The 13,252-nt window shown below is 36.4% G+C and overlaps 1 protein-coding gene across 1 annotated transcript in view; it reads right to left on the reverse strand.

The window, feature by feature from the left end:
* ARHGAP15 (Rho GTPase activating protein 15) overlaps positions 1–13,252 on the reverse strand; it is a 638,539-nt gene that overhangs the window by 545,983 nt on the left and 79,304 nt on the right. Inside the window, exon 4 of the mRNA XM_030801219.1 lies at positions 3,280–3,341. Coding sequence (XP_030657079.1) covers positions 3,280–3,341 — 62 coding nt within the window. The remainder of the gene's footprint in view (positions 1–3,279; positions 3,342–13,252) is intronic.

The raw sequence follows: 13,252 nt of genomic DNA on the forward strand, positions 1-13,252 counted from the left end.
GTGGAAAGTAGAATCCCTTCTGTATTGCACATTGAACTGGCGTGAATTGGTGCACTCATTCAGGAGAAAGTGTGACAACAGTAGTCAGTAGATTTACAAACGTGTGCGACTTACCACTGAGCAATCCTGTACTCCTGGAAATATTCCCCTGAGAAAATTCCTAACAGGTTCAAAGGAAACATGTATATGTGATTTATTGAAATGTTGTTTGGAATGAAAGGAGTTAGAGGCAACTTAGATGTCCACAGCTGGGAGACTGGATAAGTAAAAATTCATATACAGTCATGCTTCACTTAATGATGAGGATATATTCTGAGAAGTGTGTCGTTAGGTGATTGTGTCACTGTGCAAACATCACAGAGTGTACTTATACAAATCTACATGGTAAAGCCTACCACACACTAGGCTATATGGCATAGCCTATTGCTCCTAGGCTACAAACTTGTACAGCATGTTAGTGTACTGAATACTGTAGGCAATTGTAACACAGTGGTAAGTATTTGTATATCTAAACACATCTAACCATAGAAAAGGTACAGTAGGCATCAGTTTTATAATCTTATGGGACCACAGCTGTATATGCTGTCCATCACCGATCCAAATGCAACCATGTGGCACATGACTATACATAAATGATGGCAAAGTGGCCAGCAATTGGAAGAAACGAACTAGATTTAAAGACGTTCATGCACTGATTAAAAACATTTTAATCCACAATGGACGACATATAGATAGTAGTCCTATGAGATTGTAATGAAGCTGAAAAATTCCCATTGCCTAGTGACATGGTATTCTTCATAACGTCATAGCACAATGCATTATCGTTTCCATGTTTAGGTATGTTTAGATACACAAATACCATTATCTTACAGTCACCTACAGTATTCAGCACAGCAACATGCTGCAAATGTTTGTAGCCTACGAGCAATAGGCTATATCATATACCATCTAGGCTTGTGTAAGTACACTCTATGATGCTCACATGATGATTAAATCACCTAAGGATGCATCTCTCAGGACATATCCCCAACATTAAGAGACGCATGTCTCTATAGCACCATAGAAAGCTGCCCAAGAGCTAACATTGAATGAAAGTAGTAAGAAACATAATAAGGTTTATGATACAAAAATGTTTATGCTATGTAGAACACATTCACACATACACAACTATACACCATTTTTTGAATGCCACATATACAGCTAAATATACATATATATATGGAGAATGAGTTTGATAAACACACATTAAATACATTAGAATGAATGTCTACAGGGGATTGAAGCAAGGATTGGAGACTGAGAATAAAATAAAACCAGCTAGGGCTCTTGCCCAGAATGATAATAGCACAAGGCCACAAACCAAAGGATATAATCAACTCAATTCTGTGCACCTGGGGTAACAACAACAGCAGCAACAACAACAACAAAAAAACAAAAAGGAAAACTAAAACATATAACTTTAAGTGGAAAAGGCTGAAAGAATGCATAATGGTATGCAAAGTGAAATAATAAAACAGAGTACCAACAAATGTTTATATGAATTTAACTGTAACACGGAAATTGTATGCAAACAGGAAAGTAACAGCAAATAAAACAAAAACACAATAGTATACAGATTGATTAAAACTACCTAAAAACATATTCATGTGAGTTGGCTAGGGGAAGGGACGTGTTCTTCTTCTCTCCTTCCTCTTGATGCTGCCTTCCGGATGTTATAAGGTTGGTTTATGGAGGGGTTATGGACAAGGATACTTTACAAAACCACACAGTAGAACCTCCTTCTGCTTTCTTGAAATTATTTCATTTAGGATCTCCCCTACTTCCTTGCATGAGGCTGGAGGGTGGAACTGACCAATGCTGTCACCTCTATTTTCCTACCCGGCTCTAGTGGAGGGCTGAACTGGCTAACTTAGATAATTTTGAAGAAACTCTTTATTCCACATGGCTGCTGAGGGAAGAAAGGGTCATGACTTACTCATCTTGGGGAGAGGCATCATTGTACCCTCCACACTCCTTCCTGAGTTGATAAGGTCATGATAAGGTTTAGGGGAAAGGAGAGCACTCAGGCTGGGCTACTCAAAGACTTCCTCCTGTTGTTCCTTCAGAACCCAGTTCTCTAAGCCCCATTCACCACTGGGGAAGGGATTAACCAAGTCTCTTAAAGCAACCTTGCATTTGATCTTGTCTCCTGTGCATCTCTCTCCTGAACTCTTCAAGGGAAGGTGGCTGCAAGGCTACTTCAGAAAAATAGTCCAGGCAAAGATTTAAGGCCTTGTTCACTATCCCAGAAGAAGACACAATATGGAGGAAAATAGAGCTTTTTATTTGCAACTGAAATAGCTATTTTAAGTAGTGAAATTATGGATGATTTCTTCCCCACCCCCAATTTTACTTTGTTTAAATAAATATATACAAAATTCATTATAGCCATCAAACGAAAGCAGACTTTATTCTCTGGTGTTGACCCAGAGTGTCATTCTAGTAATGAATTGTATTATACAACTAACAGGTGTCCCATTGTGTAGCTAATTAGTACATTTATCCTATATAATTTTAATTGTTAGAAATACATTTAAGAGTAAATGCCTTGTCTCTCAACTTGAGCATTTCCTGCAAATTTGGTAGCTTGCATATCACTCAGCACAAAGCTAAATATGTAACAGAACCAATGTGAGAAATAGCAAAAATTCTAAAATGGAGGTGATTATTTCTAAACATACGGTATATACAACACAATTATCATCTTTCTTTACCGTCCTATCAACCTTACTTTTTTCTTCAAGATTTTTGTTGTTATTGTTTCCTGAAGAGTTCTTATTCCCTTTTCAAATTTCTCTTACCTCTGTATATGATGTTACTTTTATCAATTTCTATTTTGAGCTACGAAAGTGGTTCAAATCTTCCATCCTTCAAGAAATTATTCTCACACGGTATTGTACAGAGACTTTTATATATTGCAAATGAACGCATTCATTCTCTAATCTTTCAATCACAGAAATCACAATCCATTGTCTTATTTATTTTCAGTGTTTTATGAGTTCAAGTCCAAGGAGGACAAAAAGCACCTCATTTATGTGTTCTGTTCAACAACATAAAATGTAGTGCCTTTCTTTAAAAACTGTAGTTACATTAAAAATAATGTTGACCATAGTTGTAGTAGAGGAGACTGTTCTAGTCTGGTACCATAGGGACTTGCATCCCAAACAATAACAGTGGCACAAGTTGAGCATATGAAGAACCAGCATAGGTATATAAAAGTGAATTAAAGAATTTTATTACCTTAGTTTCTTTCCTCCATCTGCAATTTTAGCTTTTTGCAGATAACCTTCTTTTTCAACCATCTGCAAGAAGAATGCATATGTTAAAACCATGACAAACTACTATGCATTGTTGATTTGAATAAACCTATGCTTTTCAAGAGTCATTGCAGTGATGGAAGTTTTCAGTCATAGAACTGTATTAATAATGCATATATAGCTTATGGGAAGTGCCTGCAAAATCATAGTCATTACAAGCTGTTAAATATCTAAAAGACAGATTATGAAGAGGAATGTGAATGATTTGTTAGACAGTGATACACCTTTATTGACTTTTCTTTCTGGGCATTGAAGTCACTTGTTTAAAAATTGATTACAAATGGTAAAAGAAAGACAAATTGAATGCCTCCCTTTATTTTACCAAGTATCCTTAGAAAAGTTCTTTTCAAGCCTCCCCATGTACCTTCTGAAGCCGGGATAAAGGAAGACTTCAATGGGACCAGGTAACTGAGCTAGTTGAATCATGGAAGGGCATTTAAAATAGCAACATTTCATATATTTTGGTTAATTGCCAAGATACCCTGTAGTAGCAGTATCTCATTATCTTCTTCCATGATGTAGGATTGCTTCCTTTTTCCATTTGCACATACTGTATTGGCTTTCATTTCTAATAGAGCTGCAAGTTTCTTAAAGGAAATTCAACAAGTCATTATAACTCTGCAGGAGTGTTTGTGGAGGTTTTGGCAAAATAAATGCACAATGCAAATTGTGATGAGTTGACTCCCTGCAAAGTCTATACTAGGTGTTTTAATTTCTTAGCATCCTATTTCTACCCTCCTGTGTCTGCCTCACATGCCCCATCCCAAGTCGTTAGCCTTCATCTTTCACTGTTAGTGAATTGCCCACACGCTTCCCCCTGAGCTGCCTAGTATCAGAGGACCACACTCCCTCAGTGCCACCCCATGTTATGCCCCCAGCTGAAATAGTCCACCATGACCATGTCTTCATCTCACAAAAGTCTTGAGCATATTTAATCTACTTCAAAATTAAATTAGTAAAACCCAGTGCGGTGGCAAGTGCCTATAATCACAGCTATGTGGGAGGTTGGGGTGGGAGAATCTGTTGGTCCTAGGAGTTTGACACCAGCCTAGGCAGCATAGCAAGGACCCCATCTCAAAAAATAAACAAGCAGAAAACCAAATTTTAATGTGTATTTTTTTTATTAGAGGGTCTTTCCATGATTTCTCTGCTATCTCTTTTAGGTGCACCATCTTGAATCTCCATTTTCAGTTTGCCATTGTCACTGTGACAGCACATATCAGATCATGTTGTAAATGTCCTTTTATTTATCTGTGCCTGCAGGCAAATAATGTGCTATGAGTCCATCAAAGGCAAAAAACTGTACCTTTTACACCTGGATTCCTAGCTTCTGGAATATTTTGGTAGTGCCAATAGTCAAAATAATAAAATTGAACAAATAAGTAAATGAATGGCTATTTAAATGTTTATTTAAATATTTATAGTAAACTGGGCAAGCCAAAAAATTTATCTTCAATACTACAAGTGAAAGGAAGAGATATTTAGAGGTAAAGGAGTTGTTCCAAATCACTAAAATCTCACTGGTTAAATGTCTGCTCTGATATAGGTGAGAGTTTTTCTGCCTTGTTTTCTTCCTAATACATAGCACAGGACTCAGTTTTAAAATGCATTTGATGGATACATTTTTGACTAAATAAATAATGATAGAGATAATAATAATGATGACTTATGAAAATGATAGCAAAGTGTTTTTTACTTATCTCCATATCCAGAAAGTTTCTTTTACTTCACCATGTTCTCCATAAGTCTAAAGCACCTAAGGAAGCTTTCTTGGATAATTTTGAGAACTATGGTATTCACTGGTGCCTTTTTGTTTTTGTATTTGGATACATCTATTCATTTGCTTTTTCCACATTTTATTCTATGTATACTGCCCCTTTTTCTTGGTGCCAGGGAATTTCATTTGTCTACCTCATAAAACCCATATAACAAATTTAGTGTTTGACTCTGTGTATCACTGGTATCCACAAATGTTTGGAAGAAAGATGTTTTCAATAGCAATTAGCACCACAAAGGAGGTTCCTTTCTTTAGGAATGTATACTGAGAAATTTTGTTGTGTAACTGTAGAAAAAATTTATTGTTTTATTTAAGTTTTCTTCTGATTAACAGTTACCCAAAACCTGGATTTATCTACCAAAAAAACTACAAAACCTATCAACCCATCATAAAAATTGATGCATCTGTTCTCGGCTAAAAATATAGCCCTAATTGTTTTTTCCAAAAATTCACAAAAGACCCCTCGGTAGACATTTGCTACCCACAAAGATAAATTATTGATGAAAATTTCTCTAAAAGAGATAGGAAATGTGAAAGGCAAAAGCTAATACTCTTATAGGGAAAAATCAACATAAACACGTTTAAGTAGTATACATCATAGAATTCTCTTTCCTTGAATACATAAGTAACATTTCCCCAGACACTGCAGGACTTTTCCCAGAATACTTGAGATTGATGCCAAGGGCTGGATTTCTCAAGTTAAGACTCAATAAATGTGACATCATTGTCATCAGTGGCTGAGCCAGTTCCATGGTCTTGGATCAATGCAATAGACTTTTCAGGAATGATCATACAGAGGTCCCAGGAAAAATGAGGAAGAACTGAATAGCAAGTTAGTTATCTTCTCTTACATCATTTTCCAAAGTCCAGGCTGCCTTCCAGGTCATTAGAAGAAGCTAATAATGCTTCTGCTATGTTCTATTACCTACTACACTTGCTACCACCATGCATATTTGTTAAATGTTTACATGCACATTTCTACATGTAGTATATCTATCTCCTACCACTGTGCACACATTCTCACTTCTGAGATCAGGTGTTTATTTTCCTTCATCTTCTTTATTTTATTTTATTTTATTTTATTTTTTTTGAGACGGAGTTTCGCTCTTGTTGTGTGGGCTGGAGTGCAACGGCGCAATCTCTGCTCACCTCAATCTCTGCTTCCCGGGTTCAAGTGATTCTCCTGCCTCAGCCTCCCGAGTAGCTGGGGATTACAGGCATATGCCACCATGACCAGTTAATTTTGCATTTTTGGTAGAGACAGTGTTTCTCCATGTTGGTCAGGTTGGTCTCGAACTCTCGACCTCAGGTGATCCACCCACCTCGGCCTCCCAAAGTGCTGGGATTACAGGCATGAGCCACCGCACCCGGTCCTTTCATTGTCTTTAATACTTGATGTACACTTATTCATTCTTTTCAACACATTTTTAATTAATAACACTTCTTTCCTCTGAATGCCAGCTTCTCTGCTTACAATAGAACTGCAAAGATTAATAGGACAATTTTAATCCTCTTGAGGCTTAAACTCCTGGGAGTTCATATTCAAGATATTCCTGCTCCTTTTCTGGGAGGACTGGATACCATGCCCTGCTTAAGTCATCTCACAGACTCAGGCCATCTTTTAGCCTGGATAGAAAATTCCAATTACGCTTCCTGCACTGAAAGCACTGCATTGTAAAAGGTCTCATGCTGGCAAGTGAAGCTTCCATGAGGTAGGATTAATTACTTTACTATTCTTTGTCATGATAGTTTGAAATATGTCACCATGTTTCAGACACCAGGAATCAGTTATTCTGGGAGGCTCATAGTGTGCCGAAAGAAGTATTAGGGCAAGCAAAAGATTGCTATGCATTTTGCATGTGGGTTTATATATGGTACCTTATTAATTTCTCTAATAATTATTCCTACTCAATGTTAATCCCATGGTTTGAAGGGACAATGATCTATAAATTCCAGTTGAGCATGCTAGTCATCTAGAGCTCAGATGGTCTTGTCTCTAGTAATTTACAAAATTACTTACAGCTCTAAGTTTAGGATACTACTTGCCAAATTCTAGGCCAAATTGAAGTTCTTTCAAGTAGTAGCAGTCCCTAAACTATGTATACTTAAGAAATGTCAACCAATCTTTAGATGCTAAATCTGGCTTCTTGAGCTATTTGTCCAATGTTCCTTAGAAGCCCTATTTAACATTAAATGGCTGGAAAGATCAGCAATTTGTTCATATTGGATGCCAGCCAGTCTGCAAGCATTGAGGAAGTGCTCGGCAGACACAGCCGTGCTGAGATACAGATGAGAAGAATGAATGGCAGTGGGATACCCAGATAGCACCTGTTTATCAACCTACGTTGGAGGCGACAGACAAGACAGGGGAGCAGAAGACAACCTTTGATTAATGGCAGAAAGACTAGCGTGTTAACTGTACATACACACACTGCAGGTTTTCTTTTTTTATGAGAAGGCTTCATGTTGTTCTCAGATACAATTGCAAATAATAGATTTTCATCTACAGCATTCCACCAAAGTGTTCTGTTAAAATAACCCTTTCTGTTTATAAATGGAAATAAACTTAATCTGCAACTTTTACCAGATTTTGATGAGAAGGGTTTGGCTTTTAACACCAGAACCACATGGCCCTTATGCCTCATAACATTTTCTCTACTGATGTATGTAAGTTATTGTTCTCTTCCCCTTTGTTCTGATAATGTGCTCATTGGCAACCATCTGAATCCTAGTTCAGCTTCCTAGGTCCTTTGATGTAGAAAGCGGGTGACTTAAATAGTAACAGAATATTCCCTATTATGTACTGTGAGATAGACTCAAGGGATCATCATCTCAGTAAACACTAATAATGATGATAAATATGATTTTTCTGGATCCACAATGCTGAGACAGGCCCCAGCTCTAAACTGAGATGATCCCTTTAAAGTAGCATCACCCTATGAAACCTTCTGTGTGACTGACTGACCTCTCCCTAAAAGAACTCTGCATCATCTCTCTATAACTACAACCCTGGGCCACTATAATTATCAAGCAGATTTAGCATTTAATTATTTTCCTATTTAATAATGAGGCAGCTGCTATACTTTCTCTGAACTTTTAATAGATCATAGTACTTTGCTGTTAATCTTGTCTGTTTCAATGATTTCTATTAAAGAGCACAGAATGAGGACACATTTGGTTACATTATTTTACTCCCAAATGATGCTTCACTCTCCTTCTTAAATTCCTGCCCCCCACCCCCGCCCGCCATTTTCCACTTCTCCACTATCCATAGAAATGCCTACCTTATCTTTCTTTTTTCTATTGCTTTTATTTATTTATTTATTTGCCTTTCTTTTTAGGTTGCACTCTTTCTCTTTGGAACTCATTGCTTACATTTTCTTCTCAATATTCACTTATTCCTATACTGGCTCTGCTATTCATGCTATATTTGATTTGCTCATTATCGGTGAACTCACAGTGGACATAATCCATTAAGAACAGAAGCAAAAGCAGAAAAAATACCTTAAAACTCCAGCTTATCTATACATCATATAAAGTACTAATAGTTTTTAAACATTTTTAAAAGTCTTAATTTTAAAACTGCCTTAAATATAGCTCAAGAATGAAATATGATGCCTTTAGAGATAGATTCAGTATGATGTTTTTGTCTGATGTAAATACATCATTTACTATGTGTGCACATTTTTAAGAAGTAGTGAACCAAATATCTAAAGTTGGATGCAATGATTGCATGTGAAGAAGAGTAGAAGGAAAGCAAAGAAGAATGGTTCTGGGTCATACATGAGTAGTGTCCAGAAAGAGGTCACCAAGAATTCTCAAAGAGGTCCTTGATAAGCAGGTTTGATTTCAGCATGAAATTTGATTTCAGAGTTAGGCATGGTTTACTCATTTCAACTTATTTATATTCTTTAATACATTTGTTGAGCAATGCTTTCATGGGTAACCTCCCTCCCTTGCTTTCTCTCACTTAGGATAAGACAACATGTCCAGCTTTGGGGTTGTGCTGAATGTCTTAAACCATTTTTCTAATGTTAGGTTTGGCAAAGCACATATTATGTTTTGCCAAGTGCTTTTCCCCATCATGTTAAACCTCTGTGTATTTCAAGGGAAATTTTATCTGCATGACTCTGATTTATTCACCCCTAACTCATCAAAATGTCATTTTGAAAATATTATTTGATGTTTAAGAACCCCCATACAACTTTTTTTCTGAACCTTTCATCTGGCAACCAGTGTGTTCATTTGGTCACCATCAAGGAATCGAGGTTCTGTTTGGGAAACAGCCTGAGGAAGGCACCCCTTTTGTATCTCAAGAACTTTCTTCAGTCTTCTGGAGCCTTTTACTATAGCTCACCTCTCCCTCCCTCATGAACCACCCAACTTCCACCCATCATTGCTCTCTCTTCTTCCCTGAATTCTATTTATTTGTATCTTTGATGTAAATATGTTCCTCGTTCTTTGCCTGTCACTGGACTTCAGTGAGAATGGCCTTTCTGGTTACTGTCTGGACAACTTATTAGTGTAATTCAATTTATGTGTTATAACTTAATTTCAGTCTAGGCAGTGGGGAAGAAAGGATTGCTCAATATTAATAGCCTTTATTGTTGCTGTTGTGTGTGTTCTTTTTCTCTACTCTAGAGTTAAATGGATTTCAAATGTGGAGCTGGATGGGAGAGGTATTCTCATTTGTTTCTGTGTTTCAATGGCTTCTGAACTTCTTCCCATCACCTCAAGGCCCTTTGCAATCTGGGCACTGCCTGTCTCTCCTCAAAACCCATGACTCTTTTCCCTTGTTCATAATATTCTGGCTGCTATGGAATTCTTGCAGTTTTTCAGATGTAACAACTTTGTTCTGACCTGGCGACCCTTGCACTTGTTTCTTTCTGCTTCAACATTCTTCTTCCAGTTCTTTGCTTGGCAAACTCCATCAATCTTGTAAAATCTCAAGTTAACTGGCTGTTTCAAAGAATCCATACACGACTACTTAATCCAGTGCAGGTTCTCACAGAAACTTGTTTTTTTTTAATCATAGCACATTTTGTAATTTGCACTTATAGAATTATGCATTCCTTTATGTAACACTTCTGTTCATCCCTAGACTGAACGCTTCTCCAGAAAAGGACATGGCCAGTTAGCATATTGTCACATATTCCAAGCCTAGCACAGCGATGGCCTCAACAAATACTTGAATTAATATACATGCTCTTACTTGAGAAAAGGAAGGGCACATGAAATAATGAAAACTTAGAGATGGTTTCTATTAGCATTATTAAATTATATAACTTATTATTGTTACATAACTTATTATTAACAGCCTGAAGATCTGGAAAGATATTTCAGAAAACCTAATTTTGTCTTACCCAAGTAGAATTTTGAAAGACTGAAGAGCTTTTAGAGTTTTTCAGCAGTTTAAGGAAAGCCCAGCCTGATCAACAGAATTATTCCCCCAGTCTCTGTCTTTTGTTTTAAAACAAGAAAACACTGTATTCTCACAATGTCTTTCATGCTCAAAGCCCTCACAAGTATTAATTAATCCACAAAATGATATCTGGCTCCAAAAGGTAGAATCTGTGACTTAAGGTTTATCTGCAAAAGCCTGCTTTGCCCCCAAGCCATGGCAACTTCCTGAGCTCTGTCCTCAAAATCCTTCTAGCTCAGGAGGTAGCAGATGATTCTGTAAAACCCGCCACAGGCTTTTGACTCCTGCAGGGTTATCCATAGACATGTCTTACACTCTGTTGATAAAAATAAGCAAGATAAAGATTTAACATGTTATAAACAGAGTTCTTTTTCTTGAATGTTTCTTTAAGAGGAAAAGAAAAAGTACCCTGAAAATAATTAGGTCTCATGAGCAGTTATAATATAGAATATACAAGATCAGGAAACAAATGCATATTGATATATTTGATGATTCATGTACAAAACTGTTGCGATATTATAGCACTTTCCAAGCAACCACACTGATTCTCAGGAAATGATTTCCGTCTCTTCTACCGAAACCCTATGGATTTACATACATGTGGCATAAATAACGTCATCTGTCAGTGAACTGGGTAGTTTCCACCCTGAAATTTTAGATTCAGATTAGGAATGTATTTTGGCCAATATTCAAAGAAATAAATGCTTTGTTCTGTTTAATCATGCTGTTTACAATCTATTTTCTTAAAAGGAACATTAAGAGAGGGAGCATAATTCCCAAAGGGTGTTAGCCTCTATGTGAGGATCCAAAATGGCAGATTTCATTTTATACAGTGAATAATTGTCCTACAACATGGTGGTCCTAACAGGATCCTTTGATAAATTTGGCCCAAAGCCAAGGTCTCTCGTGTTTCCTGGAGAATGTTTAGTAGAGTTATCCGAATATGAGATATAAAGGAATTGAGATTTACATATCCCAACATTTTAGAAATAAATAAGCCTGGAGATCCATACAGTAGAGATGATGGATAATAACTCCAAAGGAAAGAATGTCATTAATTCTCAGAAGTATTTTCCTGTATATTATTTCATATATGATAGCTCATCCTGGTAGGTATAGCCAAGGAAACTACTGTCAGGACTCCTGGATGACTCTGGAAGCCACCCTAAGGCATGGTGGAGGTGAGGAGAGTTGGAGAGATGAAAGTAGGGAACATACCAGAGTGCAGAAAGAATATGTGAGTCCTGGTAAAAAGAACACAGTATTAGATTAATCACATGTAAAGAAAACTTCATAGGTTCTGAAAAATAATTCAAGTGTCAGTGTGAATGATAATGAAAGGTCTATAATTAATCAGATTTTCTGTCGGGGGAATGGGTGATTATTGGGGTCTTGCTCATCAATATAGATAATTCATAAATAAGAATTTGGGATGAAGATAATGTTTCTGCCTTTAAAATAACAGTAAGAAATTCAATTCAAGTAGAGATTGATGGATAAAAGTTGAATGTTATCCATCTTCACAAGACACAGCAAGATAAGCGTTCAGAGAGATGATCCAGGAAAATCCATTTCAAGACTAGGAAGTAAGCTGATTGGTAGTTTTAAAAGTTTTTAGAACTCATGGCACTGTGTGTGTGTGTGTGAGTGTGTGTGTGTGTGTGTGTGTGAGTGTGTGTGTGTGTGTGTGTGAGTGTGTGTGTGTGTGTGTGTGTGAATGACAGAGGGAGAGAAGGAAGGAAAAAGAGAGAACAGAAAAATATTCAGGTATGCAGCAAAAAAGAGATAAATTGCAAGGTAAAAAACCTAAAAATTATTGTTTTTGCTTCTGTTTAGCAGGATTTCCCAATGTTACTTTTCCAAGGTCATTGGGGCTAAAATAGAGTATTGGGTAAATAGATCTATTATCTATTACTATATTATCTATAATTAGTGATATTCAAAGTGAGTTTCATTTATTTAGAACTGAGGCTGCAGAGAAACCTTACTCTATGCAAGTAAATCAACAAACAGCCTTAAGAGTAGGCAGGTAAATTATGAAAACTATTTCTGAATATTCTAATGGTTCTTCTGATATTAGCTTATGCTTGATATAGTGGCACAGAAAATACACAATTAAAAATTATATAAAAATCATTAATTTTTTAAATAACCATAATTTGGATTATATATTATGATTTTTTATGTAAAAAACTTTGGGGCACCTTTAGACACTGTTGAAATATAAGTGCATATATATTTTATGTATAAACATACAGACACACACACACACAGACATTTACTGAGCTCCATTTTCAGCCTAACTTTTGCCATGTTTCATCAACTACTTCAGAGCAAACTTTTTATGTGTTATTTTTACTAAATAATCCAGCTCTTCATAATTATTTTTGTACTTTATTTTCTGTGTAATCCTAATTTATTTAAAATAAAGCCAAACAAATAAAGCATTTATTTTCCTATTTATTGGAGAACTACAGTGTGCCAGCCTTTATACGAAGTTTTAATAGTAAAACAATAAATAAGACATAGTCTTCCCTTCAAATAGCTTATAGCTCAGTAAGAGCAATAAAGGAAATAGGCAATTTTAGTGTGATGGGGCTGGAATAGAGTCAAGACCCAGCTGCTACTGAGAGACAGATCAAAGGGCTGTCTAATTCAAATTTAAGGAATTAGAGAAATCCTTCCTAGAGAAAATGC

This window comes from Nomascus leucogenys, chromosome 20, assembly GCF_006542625.1.
Source record: "Nomascus leucogenys isolate Asia chromosome 20, Asia_NLE_v1, whole genome shotgun sequence".
NCBI lineage: Eukaryota > Metazoa > Chordata > Mammalia > Primates > Hylobatidae > Nomascus > Nomascus leucogenys.